This window comes from Xyrauchen texanus, chromosome 22 (assembly GCF_025860055.1).
Source record: "Xyrauchen texanus isolate HMW12.3.18 chromosome 22, RBS_HiC_50CHRs, whole genome shotgun sequence".
Taxonomy (NCBI): Eukaryota; Metazoa; Chordata; class Actinopteri; order Cypriniformes; family Catostomidae; genus Xyrauchen; species Xyrauchen texanus.
In genome coordinates, this window is record NC_068297.1 from 25,014,872 (window position 1) to 25,034,340 (window position 19,469).

Genomic DNA, 19,469 nt, shown 5'->3' on the forward strand with positions numbered 1-19,469 from the left:
GAATAATTTGAATATTATTCAATTTCTTCTTTTGTAATGACTCTCTATCAATTTTGCTCTCAAAATCTAAAGGAAGAGTACAGAGAGAGTGCACTTAAACTGAAATTTCATAATGATAAAAATAGTTGTTTATCTTGTTTAAATGGTTTAAGGGTTTAAATGTTCGTACCTGCTTCAGGTTGAAGGGTTGAGATTTGATCTGGGAGTCACAAAAGGAGAGAGGAGGAGAGGTAAGGAGGGCAAAGGAAAAGAGGGATTATGTCACCTGCTTAAATCATTATAAATCAATAAATCAAACTGACATAAATACAGTAAAAATGTATTATAGGTGCCAGCATCCAACCTGTAAAGATTCAAAATAAATGATTTCATCAAGTCAACCTACAGAGTAGAATATTGCAGAAAGGCACATTTCAGAGGACGGACAGACTGGCAAAGAGGTTGAATGTCAAAAAAAGACAGAATAGAGACAGAAAAGGAGAAACAGAGAGGACTCAACAGACTTATCGTGAAAGCGAGAAAAATAAGTTTTATTAAAAAAACGGCCGCACCCAGATGGGCGAGTGTTAGAACTGGGCGAGAGCGGGGCGATAAGAGTGTAATTAGCGCGAGGGGCCGGGGAGGAGGAAACAGACGTGCACCCTGAAGGAAGCGGCTCTCTATGCTGATAAGAGCGGCCACATTCAGTGCGACATCCCATCCCTGCTGATGCTCATCCAGCCGGTCTCTGATAGCAACAGTCATTCACACTCATAGCAATGGGAACAAACCAGAGACGGGATGTATGATGGTGAAGGGAAAGAGCAAAACAACAGGGCAGAAGGAGGGCAGAATATGAAGGAAGAGTGAAAGCAGTGGCAGGGCTTGATTCAAGCAATCATTGGGGAAGATGGACAGGGTAGAGGTGCAGTAATGAGAACATGCAGGAGAAGTTGACAGATAAATGTGTATTGTAGGGCTTTGGGGCAAGTAGAGATGCACAATACATCAGTGAGAATATCAGTGTGGAGTAGTGCCAGGTTTCATTTTTAATGGAAAAGAAAACGAGGTTGTGATGGAAAGAAGTATAGTTGTTTAAATTGGTGTTGATTTTTCAGGCGAAACATTGAAAATAGATCTTTCCCAAAACCTTTCAGAAGACAAAACACTCCAGAAAACAAGAGCTGTGAAAATCAGATGCGTTCATGGGCCTTTATTCAGTATCAGTGTAGGGAGTATTCTGATTACAAAGTAATTAATGTAATCTAATTACCCTTTAGTAAAAAAATGTATGTAATGTATTACATTTTAAATTCTATTCAGATTACAGTTACTGACTTTCAATTAAGGTAATTACTTTTAAGAACATTTCTTGGGTTACACATACTTCTAAAATAATTCAAATGTATAATACATTTAAAATATGAACTCAAAAGCTCATATGTCTGTTCAAGTTTCTGTGACAGCTGAAGGGTGTGCGACAATGAACAAGGAGAAAATATAGACAATAATTTGAATTTGAATAGTTTGAATGAGTGGAAAAACAAACCATTTTATCAAAAGAGTTTTAAAAAGTCAATTAAGGAACAAGTAATGTGATTACTTTTCAATCAAGTAATTAAAAAGTAATCTGATCAAAATATGTAACTTGCTCAACACTGTTCAGTACATGCCACTGTACAAACTGTAAATCTGTTCCTCACAGCCTCATTTTCATCCATGTAAAATTAATTTGAGAATCTACCCTACGGTTTATTGGTCAATATTGGTCATGTGTGATCATTTGTGATGTGGCCTATACAATCATTCTAATCTGATGTAATTGGTCTGATATAATAACAATATTTATCAGTCAATATTTGGCCTTTTAAAGATCAGCCATTAACTGTTCACCTCAAATATGGACATTAACCCACTTCAAGTTAGATACAAAATGTATGAATTTTGAGTATTATTGTGTTGGGTTTTGAGTATATTGTATAATATTGTGTAAAACAGGGTTTGTGTTCATTAAATGTAATTCAATTCTGCAATTTTGGGTGCATTTTATTTGCCTTTTTTAAATGAATGATATAATTCTGCGTTTTATCAGCCACGCTGCGGTCAAGATATTGGTATAAGCATTAGCCATTGAAAACCCACACCATTCGACCACTATTAATTATAATAAACAGTTATCCATCTTCCATTTTAATGTACTACTACCTGAATTCACTTCTATCATGTACAAAACTCTGGTTTTAGTGTGTTTTATCTGGCAAAATAGAATAGAGTTTATTAATTATATTGGACATTGTAACCGTTATCAGCCATCTTGTAATCTTTATCGTTCAGAAATTCTATATTCGGCGCATCCCAAGTTTACTTCCTGAGTCGAGATCATAGGAGTAATGATCAAGCAGCAGATTGTGTAAATGATTTCAGTTGTATGACAATATTTATTAAGTGGTCACTGTTTCAGGGCAATCAAGCTATAAGGACTTAAATGAATAATCTGGGTTCAATACAAGTTATAATCTTCACATTTCTGCATTTAAACCCTATCAAATAGTTTGCCCCACTGACTGTAAGGGCCTCAATGTAACCTCTATTTTTGCTTTTTTTTTAAAGAAAATGAGGGGCAAGCCAAAATACATTTTTGTGGTAATCAATATTATGCCACAAATGCTGTCGATTGAGTTTAACTTGTATTGAACTCTGAATATTCCTTTAAGGAGTAAGAAGTAATGCAGGCAGAGATAGGACAGCTACTAATGGGCCCTTTTGAGAATCAAGTGTCACATGCTTCTGGTGAGTGTGCATGCAGCTGAAGTCAGAAGTTCACATACACCTTAGCTAAATACATTTAAACAATTGACAATTCCAGACATTTAATAGTAGAAAACATTCCCTGTCTTCAGTCAGTTAGGATCACTACTTTATTTTTAGAATGTGAAATGTCAGAATAATAGTAGAGAGAATTATTTAGTTCAGCTTTTATGTCTTTCATAACATTCCCAGTGGGTCAGACATTTACATACACTTTGTTAGTATTTGGTAGCATTGCCTTTAGGGTCAAATATTTTGGGTAACCTTCCACAAGCTTCTCACAATAAGTTGCTGGAATTTTGGCCCATTCCTCCAGACAGAATTGGTGTAACTGAGTTAGATTTGTAGGCCTCCTTGCTCGCACACACTTTTTCAGTTCTGCCCACAAATTTTCTATCAGATTGAGGTTGGGCTTTGTGGTGACCACTCCAATACCTTGACTTTGTTGTCCTTAAGCCATTTTGCCATAACTTTGGAGGTATGCTTGTCTTGAGATGTTGCTTTGTCCTAATGTGCACTTGCAAACTGTAGTCTGGCTTTTTTATGGTGGTTTTGGAGCAGTGGATTCTTGAGCAGCCTTTCAGGTTTTGTCGATATAAGACTTGTTTTACTGTGGATATAGATACTTGTCTACCTGTTTCCTCAAGCCTCAAGGTCCTTTGCAGTTGTTTTGGGATTGATTTGCTCTTTTCACACCAAACTATGTTAATCTCTAGGAGACAGAATGTGTCTCCTTCCTGAGTGGTAGGATGTCTGCGTGGTCCCATGGTGTTTATACTTGCATACTATTGTTTGTACAGATGAACGTGGTACCTTTAGGCATTTGTAAATTGCTCCCTAGGATGAATCAGACTTGTGGAGGTACACACATTTGTTTTCTGAGGTCTGGGCTGATTTCTTTTGATTTTCTCATCATGTCAAGCAGAGACACTTTGTTTGAAGGTAGGCCTTAAAATACATCCAAAGGTACACCTCCAGTTGACTCCAATTAGCCAATCAGAAGCTAATTGTCTAAAGGCTTTACATAATTTTCTGGAATTTTCCAAGATGCTTAAAGGCACAGTTAACTTAGTGTATGTAAACATCTGACCCACTGAATTAATATAGTCAATTAAAAGTGAAACAATCTGTCTGTAAACCATTGTTGGATAAATTACTCATGTCAATGTAGATGTTCTAAACGACATGCCAAAACTAATGTTTGATAATATGAAATCTGTGGAGTGGTTAAAAAACTAGTTTTAATGACTTCAACATAAGTGTATGTAAACTTCTGACTTCAACTGTATGTGTGTGTCTGTGTATGTGTTTGCAGTCAACACAGCAACAAAAGGCTTTACTGCATCCCGTTTGCACATATATAAACACATACATACACACTGCTAAAGTTACCATAGAGGGGGATGTAGGAGAGGGAAGACCCTCACTGGATTCCTCTATGATTACACCCTGAAGAAGGGACACGGTATTAGTAAAAAAGGGGAAGAACCAGAGGACAAAAGACAGTTATAGAACACACAGCCACAAACCTTTAGAATGGACATTTAGTGTGAGCAAGGGAGATGATTGTGTCGAAAATTGTTATGGTTTGACTTATGGGGGTTGGTGTAATCTCTGCAATCTAGACATTCCAACAGGCCTTAAAAGTGACATATCATAGAAAAAAGGATTTTTCTAAATTATGACAAAAAAAACCTCAAAATTTTCTAACATTATAAACGGTGCTTCATGGTGAAAAATAAAAAGCTACAAAATTGAAGCTCAAGCCCTACATTGTTAAACTACATTGAAATTCACGGATTCCATAGAGACACTGAACCCAATATTTCACTCAGTGTGTAGCATGCAAATAAATAACATAATAGCCATCGGCTATTAAGAGATCACAAGGAACTAGAAGCATATGAAAAAAGAGAGATTAATATAGCACATCATGAGACATAAAAGACTGTATTGTGGTCACATACTGTACACTAACCATAAAAAAGTGTGTATCTGCCTACTGCCTACTCATTTGGCATACAGTTTACTTACTAGTCCCATGCTTGGGTCCTTATGGAGTTTAGTAGGTGGGCGTGAGGGGGCATGATGGGAGTTGCCTGGGTAATGTCTGGGCAGGTGATAAACATGATGAGGGAAATAAGGCTAAAAGGTGGAGAGAAGACATGGACATATACTCAGAGTCTGATGGATCAGGATCAGATCAGGGTTACAAACTATTAAACGAAAGGTATAAACACACATGAGAGCTTATAAATAGGTTGACTTCTTTTTAGGGCTGGGCTATGTATTGAATATTTACGATAAATTATGATAATATACAATAATATTATTTTGTTAGCAATATAAAATGAATGGCATAATGGGCTCTATTTTCATACTGCGCTTAGCACAGCGCAACGCCTAATCTAATTTTAGTGAGAGTGCAATTTTCTAAGTGCAATTTTCATACCACTGCAAAGAACAAGTGGGCAGGGGTGGGAGTGTTTATGCTATCTGTGCATGTATGCGAGCAAACTGTGGGTGTATTGTATGTTAAAGTGGCGCAAAATGCAATTTGCTGTTTTAATGAGAAATAGGTCATTGAGGCAAGATGTTTGAGAAGCTCCTCTATTTTCAGTGCAAAGTCTAAAATCAATTGCTGCATTTGCAGTTTGGAGATTCTACTAGCAGATAGTAATAAAGTTAATGTCCAAACTCTGAAAATCAAATGTATTTTGATTTTATTTTATTGCACTTTTTATTTGGCCATTTAATTTTTAGTTTAGCAACTTGTTAGTATGACAACGGTGACATTTTTATCTTATGATGGAGAGCGATACTTTGATTATAACTTCAGAGGCAAAAACGCAGACAGAGATGCAAAGTTAAAATAATTACCATATATTTTTATAAATATAAATATTTTTACAAACACTGATTCAATGACCTCATATACATGCAGAAAACCGTTTATTCCTGGGGTTTTGCAGAAAACAGCATTCAGAAAAGTCATGTCATAACGTAAGGGATTAAGAGAAAGCGGTTTAGCACCTAGATTTCTCTCGTAGATCATAGCTTAATGTGGTCATGGGAACACATAGGCGGCATTCTGATGGGTGTTTGAAGAGTGCGCATGCCAAGAACAGACCGGTATAACAAACGTTGTAGGACTGAGCTTAACAACAAATCAACACAGCGGAAAAAATTAAACATTTCTGGGAGTGCAGTGGGAAAATCACTTACACTACAAACACACCAATGTAAAATATGGATTGTCCCTCATATTCGCATATGCGTTTGTACATTGAAGGAATACCGGAGTTTTATATAAAAGGGAAACCCCACAATTGCAGTGCAATTCTGCTGCAGGTCCCGATAGAAAGTTAAGCAAACAAACACAGCAAGAACTCTGGAAACAAAGAGTTGAGTATAAAATAGCAAAGTCTTTCTCAGATCCCATGTTCATTATTTACACAAGCGTCATGGGTAAATTTCTTTCCTGAGGAGAAAGCTGCTATCTGACATACATGTATATGGGAGTAAAGAGTACGGCGCTTATACAGTGCACATAAGTAAACCGGAACGCTGTTCTCTCGAAACAACCCGCTTTCTCACAGAAAGTCGCTTTCTGGTGTCCATGAAAATTAAGTCAATGATTCCTGTGCGAAGCCCTCGTGTGGAAGTTTAAACATATCAATAAATTACAAAAAATCATGTACATAAATATATACCTGTTCATTGCTTTGCAGGGGCATAGAAATCCAACATATTATAAATATTATCAACTTGGCTAATAAATATTAATTTTGTGATGTATCGTTATGAAAATGGACGAACTTAAGAAATTTCTATCTTTAATCGTGATTTCAAAGAAAATACAAAAGTATCTAATTTTACTTCAAATGTATTGAATATTGTCAAAAGGCAGAAAAATTGGGTTATAACATTCAACGGCCAGTTATTACGCCCAGCCCTATTCCTTATTGGTGTTATTACTCTGTACAGAGTGCAAGTCAAATCTATGCTTTGAGGTGCACTGTTGTGTAAATGTCATTATGTCCTTATAATTCATAGCACTGAAACAGCACAGATGTGATTCAGTACCTTGTTAACCACAGGTGTGTTTTGCCTGGACACAATAACCAATGTCTCTGATTGACAGAGACTCTCTGAATCTCACCCGGTTGTAGAAGGGATGCTGAGGGCCGGTAAGCCCACTGAAGTAGCTGCTGTGCGGCTGGGCAGGCGGCAGCATTCCAGCAGGGGGAAAAGAACCAGGGAAAGAGCCTGTGGGAGAGCAGGCCAAAGAGTGATGTCCAAACGAAGACTGCGGCCGGGCCGAAGCATCTTGCAGGGGCAGTGTGGGATAGCTGACTCCTCCAAGGTGCATCTGCTCACGTGCATCTCGCACATCTGAGAGATAGAAGTAGGGAGGGAGAGAGACCGAACGAAAGAGTAGGAGAAAGTTAGATGCGAATCTTGGCCGGCACATTAAAGGCATTCAAAACCTCCCACTCACAGCTGACTTCAGCCAAATGAGGCATTTTTTCCAAGTTAAATGCAAGAAAAGAAAAGCATCTGTGGTTTGAAACACAAATAGTGTTTTCCCAACAGAAAAAAGGAATCAGAAGAAGAATAAACTTGGGAAATAGCTTCCAATGAAATCTATGCTACCTTTGACCTGAAATCACATCTCACACCGAAATAATTATATAATAATTTAGATATATTTGGTAGAAACATAATTTCTGAGTCACCCAAGCAGATCAAAAAAATGCTTCAACGATATTTAATTTCCAGAGGTGAACACAATGGAGACCATACTCATTTCTCTGAGCTTCACAAAGGAAGCTTTATTGCACAGTCCATTGTTGCATTGCACCAAGCAACGTCTGCTGTCTCAAAGCACAGCACAGTTGACCATTATCATGTGATCAGCGATAATATCAGTTCTGACGCCCACAATGATTTAGTGTGTGGGGGTTTGCTCAGCTATACTTTGGGGAACAATTGTCCAGAGTCAGAGTACCATTCCTTCACTTACTGCAGTTTGCTTGGTTTTAGGGCAGATTGTGAAGTTACTACAATTTTCGCTCTCCATTTTCTCTGATTCTGAGCAAAGTTGAGCCAAACCCGTCTGTCACAGGACCGATCACAGTCTAAAGGTCGAAACATACACTAGGCAAGTGAGTGAACTCAGACACTTCTAGCTACAGTGGATATAAAAAGTCTACTCGCCCCTGTTAAAATGCCAGGTTTTTGTGATGTAAAAGAATGAGACTTTTTTTGAGAACCTTTTCCACCTTTAATGTGACCTATAAAAATCTTTGAGAGAAAAAAAAAAACCTCACAATAACCTGGTTGCTTAAGTGTGCACACCCTTGTTGAAGCACCTTTTGATTTTATTACAGCACTCAGTCTTTTTGGGTAGGAGTCTATTAGCATGGCACATCTTGACGTGGCAATATTTGCCCACTCTTCTTTGCAAAAGTGCTCCAAATCTGTCAGATTGCAAGGACATTTACATTTATGCATTTGGACTTACAGTGCACTTATTAAAGGGACAATTCCCCAGGAGCAACCTGAAGTTAAGTGCCTTGCTCAAGGCACAATGGTGGTGGCTGTGGGGATAGAACCAGTGACCTTCTGATTAACAGTTATGTGCTTTAGCCCACTACGCCATCACTACTCTCCTGTGCACAGCCCTCTTCGGATCACCCCACAGTTGTTCAATTGGATTCAGGTCTGGGCTCTGGCTAGGCCATTCCAAAACGTTAATCTTCTTCTGGTGAAGCCATGCTTTTGTGGATTTGGATGTGTGCTTTGGGTCATTGTCGTACTGAAAGGTGAACTTCATCTTCATCTTCATCTTTCTAATGGGCGCCTGAAGGTTTTGTGCCAAAATTGCCTGGTATTTGGGATTGTTCATAATTCCTCCACCCTGACTAAGGCCCCGGTTCCAGCTGAAGAAAAACAGCCCCAAAGAATGATGCTGCCACCACCATGCTTCACTGTGGGTATGGTGTTCTTTGGGAGATGTGCAGTGTTGTTTTTGTGCCAAACATACCTTTTGGAATTATGGCCAAAAAGTTCAACCTTGGTTTCATCAGACCATAACACATTTTCTCACGTGCTTTTGGGAGACTTGATGGTTGTTTTTGCAAACTTCAGCCGGGCTTGGATGTTTTTCTTTGTAAGAAAAGGCTTCCGTCTTGCCACCTGTGGCAGGGCGGAGGGCAGGGCTGGGTTGTGATTATACACACCCGGTCCCTTATCAGGCCTCCGAGAGGGATAAAGGCCGATGACAGATAGTGGTGTGGGAGAGAGAGATCGTTAACGGACATGTCTGTCATGTGTGTGTTTGTTTTAAGTTTCTCATTAAAATATGATTTATATTATCAAGCCGGTTCTCGCCTCCTCCTTTCCATTGATCCCTTTACATCACCCTATCCCATAGCCCATTCAAATGAATGAGATTGTTGTCACATGTAGCACACAGCCAGTACTTGCCAGAAATTCCTGCAGTTCCTTTAATGTTGCTGTAGGCCTCTTGGAAGCCTCCCTGACCAGTTTTCTTCTCGTCATTTCATCAATTTTGGAGGGACGTCCAGTTCTTGGTAATGTCTCTGTTGTGCCATATTTTCTCCACTTGATGATGACTGTCTTCACTGTGCTCCATGATATACCTAATGCCTTGGAAATTCTTTTGTACCCTTAACCTGACTGATTTCTTTCAACAATGAGATCCCTCTGATGCTTTGGAAGCTCTCTGCAGACCATGGCTTTTGCTCTGAGATGCCACTAAGAAAATGTCAGGAAAATCCTACTAGAACAGCTGAACTTTATTTGTGATTAATCAGAGTCACTTTAAATGATGGCAGGTGTGTAATAACTTCTATTTAACATGAGTTTGAATGTGATTGGTTAATTCTGAACACAGCCACATCCCCAGTTATAAGAGGGTGTGCACACTTATGCAAACAGATAATTGTAAGGTTTTTAATTAAAATTTTTCCCCCACAAAGATTTCAGTTTGTTTTTCAATTGAATTGTTCACATTATAGGTCAAATTAAAAGTGGAAAATGTTCTGACATGATTTATCTTTGTCTCATTCTTTTACATCACAAAAACCTGGCATTTTAATAGGGGTGTGTAGACTTTTTATATCCACTGTATGTACACTCGATTTTGTGCTCTGTCACATCCGAAATGTGTCAGACACATTTCTTAACGAAAAAGTGGCCACTATAGAAACTGTGGCCACTATAGAAACTGGCCCCTGTGAACTATTGTGAGTTTTCTCTTTCAAGTCATCTACGGTCATGGCGGACCAAAAGTTTGAAGAGAATATTGCTGAATAAGTAAGTTAAAGTCAATATATTTATAGAAACTTCCTGAATGATAACACATCCAGTATAAATGGCACACACTTTTCAAGGTAACTCTATTGCCCTCTTGAGTATCAAGGTTTGTTACCACACATTAATGCAAGAACGCATGTTAGCATGTTCAACCAGACTGCACGTTAGCAATGCAATGGTACATAAAGTATATTTCTGGTCTAAGAGACTTGATTTCAATTTCAACTTAATTTTGACAAAGTTATAATGTTTTGTCGTTGCATGGCAGAATAGTGTGTCCTCATTTAGATAGATAGGTAAACATGTGGGTGTGTATTTACCTGCAATGATCTCCCTTAGTTTGGGATCCAGGTTGACAGTGCATGGCAAAAACATCTCCACATCACGAGTGGTGAGAACAGGGGTGTGAGAAGAGAGGAACACCTCAAAACTACGAATATCACCATCAATCTCCAGCAGGGGCTCCACGTCTTTAGTGGTGGGGATGTTTTTAGAGATCCTGCAATGTGATGGTGCACAGTTAACATTAAGATGGAATAAGAAGCAAACATACAACACCTTCAGAGTGTCAAAAAGAAGAAAAAAAAAACATGTCATAATAAAGGTAAAGATTACCCTGAAAATCAATTCCAGGGGGCAAATATGGCCTCTTGAAGGAATGTTCTGGGTTCAGTACAAGTTAAGCTCAATCAACAGCATGATGACCACAAAAATGTATTTTGACTTATCTCTCCTTTTCTTAAAAAAAAAAGCAAAAATCGGGGGCCTGGGAAGCGAGTATTGACACTGACTACCACCCCTGGAGTCACGAGTTTGAATCCAGGGCATGCTGAGTGACTCCAGCCAAGTCTCCTAAGCAACCAAAGCAAGTCACATGGGTAACCTCCTCATGGTCGTTATAATGTGGATCTCACTCTTGGTCGGGTGCGTGGTGAGTTGTGAGTGAATGCCACGGAGAATAGCGTGGGCCTCACAGTCTCACAGTAATGCGCTCAACAAGCCTCATGAAAAGATGCGCAGATTGACGGTCTCAAACGCGGAGGCAACTGAGATTCATCCTGCGTCACCTGGATTGAGGCGAGTTACTATGCCACCACAAGGTCTTAGAGTGCATTGGGAATTAGGCATGCGAAATTGGGGAGAAAAGGGGAGAAAAATAAGGCAAAAATCGAGGTTACAGTGAGGCACTTACAAAGGAAGTGAATGGGGCCAATTTTTGGAGGGTTTAAAGATATAATTTTATAAGAGCACTTACATTAATTATTCTGTTATAACTCATGTACTATTTGAGCTAGAAAGTTTTTTAAATTTGTTTGTAATTTTACAGTCATTTTAGGGTTTGTTGACATTACATCATCATGACAAATAAGTTGTAAAATTGGCTATAACTACACAGAAAAGGTTTGTAAGTGATTTTATCACACTAAAATCATGTTTACATGCCTATTGTTTATGTCTTGTGGCTATACATTTGAAACAACAGTGAGTATTTTAACATTCAAAAATTGGCCCCCATTCACTTCCATTGTAAATGCCTCACTGTAACCCAAATATTTGCTTTTTTTTTAAGATAAGGAGCGGCAAGTCAAAATGAATTTTGATGGTAATCAATATTATCCCAAAAATACTGTTGATTAACTTATACTGAACCCAAAATATTCCTTTAATTGCCCCTTCCACTAATAATTGACGACCAGAGAGTTTTCAAATAATTGTATCTTAATTTGAAACATAACATCTATTGTTTTATCAGTTGAAACCTAACAAACTTCTTTATTGTGGCCACTGTATATTGTGTATAATGTATGTATTACACTGTATAGCCAGCTCCCACAGGCACTGTATATTAATATACGATTAACGATTTATTTGTAAATGTGCACTAGGTTAACTGGCTTAAAAGTCACAAGCTCACAAGGTTAGCCCTTGATGTCTTTGACAGCACGCTGCAGACATAACTGCAGTAACCTCATATGCTCAGACACTTTCAGATAAATGGTTTCACATTGCAATTTATCCTATTGAGTGTGGGAATTCATATCAATTAAATCTGATGATTTGCTTCTGCTGAACGCACACATTTTGCGCACACTATATATCATCTCCTTATCTCCCCCAGCCCACGCCTCTGCCTCTGTGGTAGGAATGTTAGCGGTACCCATATTACCAAAGTGCTTATTGCTCAGCTATACTTTGGGGAAGAATTGCCCAGAGTCAGAGTGCCATTCCTTCACTTACTGCAGTTTGCTTGGTTTTAGGGCTGATTGTGAAGTTACTACAATTTTCGCTCTCCATTTTCTCTGACTCTGAGCAAAGTTGAGCCAAACCCGTCTGTCACAGGACCGATCACAGTCTAAAGGTCGAAACATACACTAGGCAAGTGTGTGAACGCAGACACTTCTAGCTATGTACATTCGATTTTGCGCGTTGTCACATCCATAATGTGTCAGACACATTTCTAATGGTTTTGTCTGCAGCATGATGTCAGACACTTTCAGATAAATGGTTTCACATTGCAATTTATCCTATTGAGTGTGGGAATTCATATCAATTAAATCTGATGATTTGCTTCTGCTGAATACACACATTTTGCGCACACTATATTTCATCTCCTTATCTCCCCTAGCCCATGCCTCTGCCTCTGTGGTAGGAACGTTGGCAGTACCCATATTACAAAAGTGCTTATTGGTTGATAAATGGACACAATAAGCCACTTTTTTACCATAACGATCAAGCCGGATTGCAACATGAATAGGGGGAACTCACTGCTTGGCCTAATCCCATAACACTCAATTAATCTGATTTTAGAGGCTAATATTTGGGCAGGAGAGACGTCACAATGATGCTCAGATGACCTATTGCCAAACTGTAGGTGCAGCATAAACAAACAGTTATGTCTAAAAGCAAGAAAAAAAAACGAAAAAAACGTTTGCTTTGATGCATGTACATCCACTGTTGGATATTGTTACAAGACAAATACTAAATAAAAAAATACATAAATTACCTAAATAATAATAATAAAACTAAATAATAATGAATAAATAATAATACTTAAATAATAAAAAAGTAAACTAGTGAGATTGTGAAAACAGGGACTTTTAGGGGACATTTTTCAACAGTCAACAGGGCCCAAAAAGTCAACAGGGCCCAATGAGCCCATAGTTGAAGAAACACCCAAACACTGATGGTCACCAAATAACTCACAAATTCAGTCTAGAAGTGTGTGTGTGTGTGTGTGTGTGTGTGTGTGTGTGTGTGTGTGTGTGTGTGTGTGTGTGTGTTTGTTTGTTTGAGGGCGAGTGAATGGCTGGGTGTGAGAGCAGATGTTGAAGTCATTGGACAAAGGCCCACACTGTGCTACAGAAGGCCCGGGTGTCAGCGGGTCAGAGCAGGATGCTGTGATCACAGTCAGCTGACCTTCCACATGATGGACATTAGGTAAAGTTCTCATACTTAGGAAGGATCTCAAGGACGTGGCAAACATAAAGATCGCACTTGCAAACATGAGCACACACAAGTGCATGCACAAACATCACTTTGAGAAAAGCTAAACAGGAGCGACGTGTTGCGTGTTGGTCAGAGGGTTTTGGTTCATTTCCCACACAAGGATTAAGCAGAACTGACCAGATTGTGTCTCTTCCGAAATCCAGCAGGGCTTGTTTATTTGTGAGCATACTCACAGACAAAAAGGAGCCAGTGACAAGGGCCTCTCTAGAGAACCAACTTACTCTGTCACAAGACTGTTATACACACAAACACTCTACATACAGCATACTACATGCTCACTGCTCAGTAACCTGCTTTGAGGGAGCCTGAACAACTGAGAAAGAGAATCTAAGTACAGTATGATGCAAAAATATCAAAGAATTCCTTACAGCCAGGCATGTTTCTGTGAGATGTAATTGGATAATGATTTTGACAAAGATATTTAATTTGTGTTGTTTGCATAGCCAGACTTTTGACTTACGGCATAAAGTCTGGTCCATATTGCAGCCTTTTCAGGACATCTTAGACTTTCCACTTAGTCAAGAACACAGCCTGACTGATATGTAACGCAACCTAACACTGTATTGTTTTGTATTTAAAAGCCTTTTAGTGGTGGATATGTCAGAAAAAGGTGATACCACAATAATGTAAAATAGAATACATACCTGAAATAGACCATACCACAAAGTTTGACTGGCGCGGGAAAAAACATTTAAACGTCAGTGATTTCTGAACAGAATTTCAACTATCTTTGATTCATAACTCAACACTCCATTTGTGTTACAGAAATAAGATGCAGCCTCTTAAGGAGAGGTGTGCTATGACTTTCTATGTGATTAGAATTATGATTTTTGTCTGGTGGACCATAAAACATGAGCAAAAATCCCATAGACTTACATTAAATGAAGGACCCCAGCCATATCTCTGGAACAGAATATCATAGATACTATGGTATTATCATAGTGCATGGGCTCTTCTGGCCAGTAAATAACCACTAACACTCAAAAGCACTCAGAACACCTTAAAATAGAAATATAGGAGATGATAATAGCACAAGACATCAGTTTACAAATGAACAGTCAAAATGCTGAGCTTATGTCTACTTGAAGCATAACTTTTTGCCATTTTCTAAGCCGTGTTGACAGCACAAGCATCCACCACAGCATTAGCTCATATGACCAATTTTGAATTGGAGGTCCATTATGAAGGGTTTGTCATTATGTCATTCTAAATGAATATGTTTGGCATTGACTTGTTTATGGAATACAGAAATAAACACACACATACTCAATACTGTATAGGGAGCAGTAGATGTAAAAACTGTTGTATTTAATCTGGCATGTTGCGCGACACCCTGACGCAGGTCTCATCCAAACACAACAGCCAGACTAAAACATCCCTGACGTCCATAAACACACCAGCATTATGAAGTAATTCCAATGACTTGCTAAAACAAGACTAACCAGACGAGGAGGATGAGGTACATCTGTAGGATTACAGGAGAATTTCACTCTTAGCCAGACAAGGCCAGCTGCTTACATGGCACAAATCAATGTGCTGGTCTCCTTCCCTTTATTTTAGCATTTGCTTTAGTCAGACTGGGTTGTTTTTTGGCCTTTCTGCCAACTTTTGGAGAGGTGTAGTTGGGGGATGGCAAAAACAAATCCAGTTCCAGTGAGGCATTTACAATGGAAGCAAATGGGGTCCAATGCTTGAACATTAAGATACTCACTGTTTCAAAAGTATAGCCAAAAGATATAAAGGATATGCATGTAAACGTGATTTAAGTGTGATCAAATCACTTACAGACCTTTATAGTGTAAATATATATCCGACTTTACAATTTCATTGCCATGATGATAGTCAACAAATCCTAAAACAACTGTAAACATGGCAATTTAAACAGCTCAAATAATACATGAGTTTTAACAGAAGAATTAATGCAAGTGCTTTTATAAAATTATCAGCTTCACATTTCTGCTTTTAAACCCTCCAAAAATTGCCGACATTCACTTTCATTGTACCCATTTTCTTCCAATGTAAGTGCCTCACTGTGACCTCGATTTTTGCTTTTTATAAAAAAAAAAAAAGGAGGAACGAGACAAAATGTAAACATTTTTGGTAATCAGCATTATGCCACAAATGCTGTTGAATGAGCTTAACTTGTAATGAACCTGGAAAATTCCTTTAAGCTTTCCCATTTTTACACACCATCCGCCTATGATCTTAGCCTTCGTTTTTTTGTTATGCAAAGAGTACTATTCATGATCAATTGAAGCTGATGTAACTCTTCTACCAGAGAAACCGCCACAGTTAAGTTGGCTTGAAAATCAAGTGTTTTGTACAGCAATTACTTCTGACATTCTTGCCTTTGCTACAAGAAAATTTGGCAAAATCATTCAATCTTTTGTGGAAGCAATGGGGTTGAGGAAAATTAAGCTCTGGTGTTGAAGATATTTGTAGTAATTGGCATTTTAAAATGTACATGTAAAGATAAAGGCACATCAAGAATGCATAAGATTTTAATACTTCTGATCGGGGCTATGTCGCACATTTTGGGCTAGCGGCACGGCTGCCTTAAATGCTAGGCACTTGAGAGGTTTCTTGTGGGGTTTATCCAAATGCTAATCGATCTCAAAGCTGGCTTAGCTCTTTTTTCATCCTCCTCGTCTTTTTCTTTTTTTTTTTTCAAAGACTCCCACACACGGCAGCTGACGGGAAAGAGTACAATTCACCCACTATTTCCCCTTTGGCTGGACACTGAATGTGGCACTTCACTTTGCTTACAGCCACCCTTGTGTGGACAGTTTAAGGATGCCCTCAATGAGGCCAGAACACCCTGCCCTGCCATAAGGGGCCCAGAGATGCAAAATGCCAAGATACATTTATTTTCTGAGCTCCATAAAGAGTCAATGTTGCCACCATGAAAAGAACAACAGTTGTCGTCACCAGCCCAAGCTGACAAGTTCCGTATGATGGGTGGGTGGTGGAGGCCGGTGGGGGGCTATGAGAGGCGGTACTGGTGGGTTGGCACGTGGAGTAATTGTATCCATCAGCATACCCTGGGCAAAGAGCTGCCAGGCACTCAATCAAGCAGGCAAAGCAAACATGTTTGCATCTGCTGTGCCATCTTGCACCTGAAATTCACAGATGTGCTTCTATATGATGGGATCTGATGGGGATTCTTTTCAGCTGTACAGAAGTGACCTTGGTAGATGTACACTCAAAGCCATTTGCATCGACATCTGATTGGCAACGTTCACACAGCAGTAGAATGTGGTTGATTGTCCTGTTTCAGAGTGCTAAATGTGGTTAAGTTCATAGTTAGGTTATAAACAAGTGACAACAGCATTCTAAGACCAAACTGACTTAATTTTCAGGACTCAATTTGGTAAAGCGTTCTCTGTGAATGGAAAAGGTACAACTCGACTCAATGCACGGTACAACTCGACTCTGCTCGCTTTTTTGGGGTTTTCCACTGTGGATAGTACCTGATACCTGCTACTTTTTTTAGTACCACCTTGGTTGAGGTTCCAAGCGAGCCGAGACGATAGTAAATGTGACAAAATCCAGCAGATCACTGATTGGTCTGGGAGAATCGTCACTACCAGCGTCACTGGATTTCCGATACGCAACATCAACCTGCTAGTTTTAAAGTTATAAACAGCGATAACAGTATCATTTGTTCACACGACTTGTGAATTGTGAAAAACGAAATGGCTGTGTGCAAAACCACACCGTGGTCAATAAACGAGATGCGTACGGTCCACTCGTTAGCGATGAGCGAAACAAAAATGCGCTCAGGAAGTGTATCAGCTGTTGGCCACACACGGCTACCAAAGGACCTACCAACAGTGTAGGGAAATTAAAAAAACTTAAAAGTGAATACAGAACCATCAAGGAAACGTGGAAGAGGTTCGACCATATGGATGCTATCTAAACCGGCGAGCAATGGGAGAGAGAGTGCCCTGGATTGGTGTTGATCCACGATGGAGGATGGTATGTTTCTTTATACTCTGCTTGAAAGCTTCACTTTATTTAGTTGACCAGCTACTGGAAGCTTGCTTCTAAAACAACCAGGCCAATTTAACTGTTACACTTGTGTAAAATCACCATGTAACAACTGCTTTATGCAGCATAATGAGCTAGTAGCTAACAGCTAGCGGTCGTGTTATTGTTTTGGTCAGTTTGTGTTGTGTTTAAGATAATGTCATGGCAGTAGAGGCAGTGCAACTATGACAATCAGCCTATAATCCCACCCACGTTGAGGTGGCTCTAAACTGCAATGGAAATGCAAACTCAGAAAAGTAAAGCAAGTAGAGTTGAGGCAAGTTGAACCGTAACGTGCAGTGGAAAAGTGACATATGAGAGCTATGTGTCACTATTGGTGACCCCAAGCCCAAGTCATTTTCTTTCCACCAAAATGGTTCGCACTACACTCAGTTGTAAATGAAAATGAATTCATGTGAAGCCACCGTTTGTTAATTCATTGGAAATTTTTGGACTTATTCATTATTATTCTACAGAATTATCTGCTTTCTTAACCAGGATGATGACGTTTTAATCAGACAAAAGAACCGGTTCATTTCTCCCTAAATGGATTCACGTCAGTATCTGGATTTACAGTGATTTGGACAATGTAGGGTCCTAAAACTGAACCGAACTCATGTTCATACCACACAAAATCACAGGAACCATCTAGAACCTACTGTTCTTGTTTAAGGCAAATATCAGTCTCAGTTGACCACACGATGACTAGTGAAAACAAGTGCGTTACTCATAAAATCCCAATCTAACCAAAGCTAATTTGGCAAAGCATCAGCCATAGTCCATGAGATTACTGGCAATTATATTTATCTCCTTATTCTATTTAAAAGGATAGTTCACCCAAACATTTTTATTCTCTCATCATTTACTCCCCCTCATGCTATCCCAGATTTGTATGATTTTCTTTCTTCTGCTGAACACAAACACAAATATTTCAGCATTGTAGGTTCAATGCAAATGAATGAGTTCCAACATTTTGAAGCTCCAAAATCAACATAAGGGGAACATAAAAGTACTCCAGAAGATGTGGATTTAACCACCAGAGTCATCTGAAGTGATATGATTGGCGTGGGTGAGAAATTGTTTTTACTTTTTCCTTCATTTCACTTTGTTCTTATTCTGTTTTTGGTGATTCACAGTCTTCATGCATATTGCCCCCTACTGAGCAGGGATAATTTATGATAAATAATTACTTAAATATTGATCTGTTTCTCACCCACACATATAATATCATGTCTGAACACATGGATGTTATCAGTGGACTCTTACAGATTACTTTTATGCTCCCTGTGTATGGATTTTGGAGCTTTGAAATTTTGGCACCCATTAAGAATTGTATGGACCTACAGAGCAGAAATATTCTTCTGTGGCTGTATGGCTGTGGCTCAGGTGGTAGAGTGGGTTGTCCACTCATCACAGGGTTGGTGGATCGATTCCTGGCCCACACAACTCCACATGCCAAAGTGTCCTTGGGCAAGACCCTGAACCCCAAGTTACTCCAAATAACAGGCTAGCACCTTGCATGGCAGCTCTGCCATCATTGGTGTGTGAATAGGTGAATGAGACACAGTGTAAAGCGCTTTGAATACTGCTAAGTTTAAAAAGGTGCTATATAAGTGCTGAAAATGTTTTTCTAAAAACCTTCATTTGTGTTCTGGAGAAGAAAGAAAGTCATACACATCTGTGATGACAAGAGGGTGAATAAATCACAAGAGCATTTTAGTTTTTGGGTGAACTATCCAATAAAGTGTCTTGCTTTCTTTTTCCTCCTCTATCTACTGTGGTAGATCATCCAAGAGATCTTA

The 19,469-nt window shown here is 39.0% G+C and overlaps 1 protein-coding gene across 3 annotated transcripts in view; it reads right to left on the reverse strand.

Annotated features, from left to right (window-relative positions):
* LOC127662496 (kinase D-interacting substrate of 220 kDa B-like) overlaps positions 1-19,469 on the reverse strand; it is an 88,460-nt gene that overhangs the window by 10,038 nt on the left and 58,953 nt on the right. For all 3 annotated transcript variants that reach the window (XM_052153696.1, XM_052153694.1, XM_052153695.1), the window contains exons 23-26: positions 10,452-10,630; positions 6,950-7,182; positions 4,822-4,932; positions 170-199 (exon numbers count right to left, since the gene is read on the reverse strand). In XM_052153696.1, coding sequence (XP_052009656.1) covers positions 170-199; positions 4,822-4,932; positions 6,950-7,182; positions 10,452-10,630 — 553 coding nt within the window. The remainder of the gene's footprint in view (positions 1-169; positions 200-4,821; positions 4,933-6,949; positions 7,183-10,451; positions 10,631-19,469) is intronic.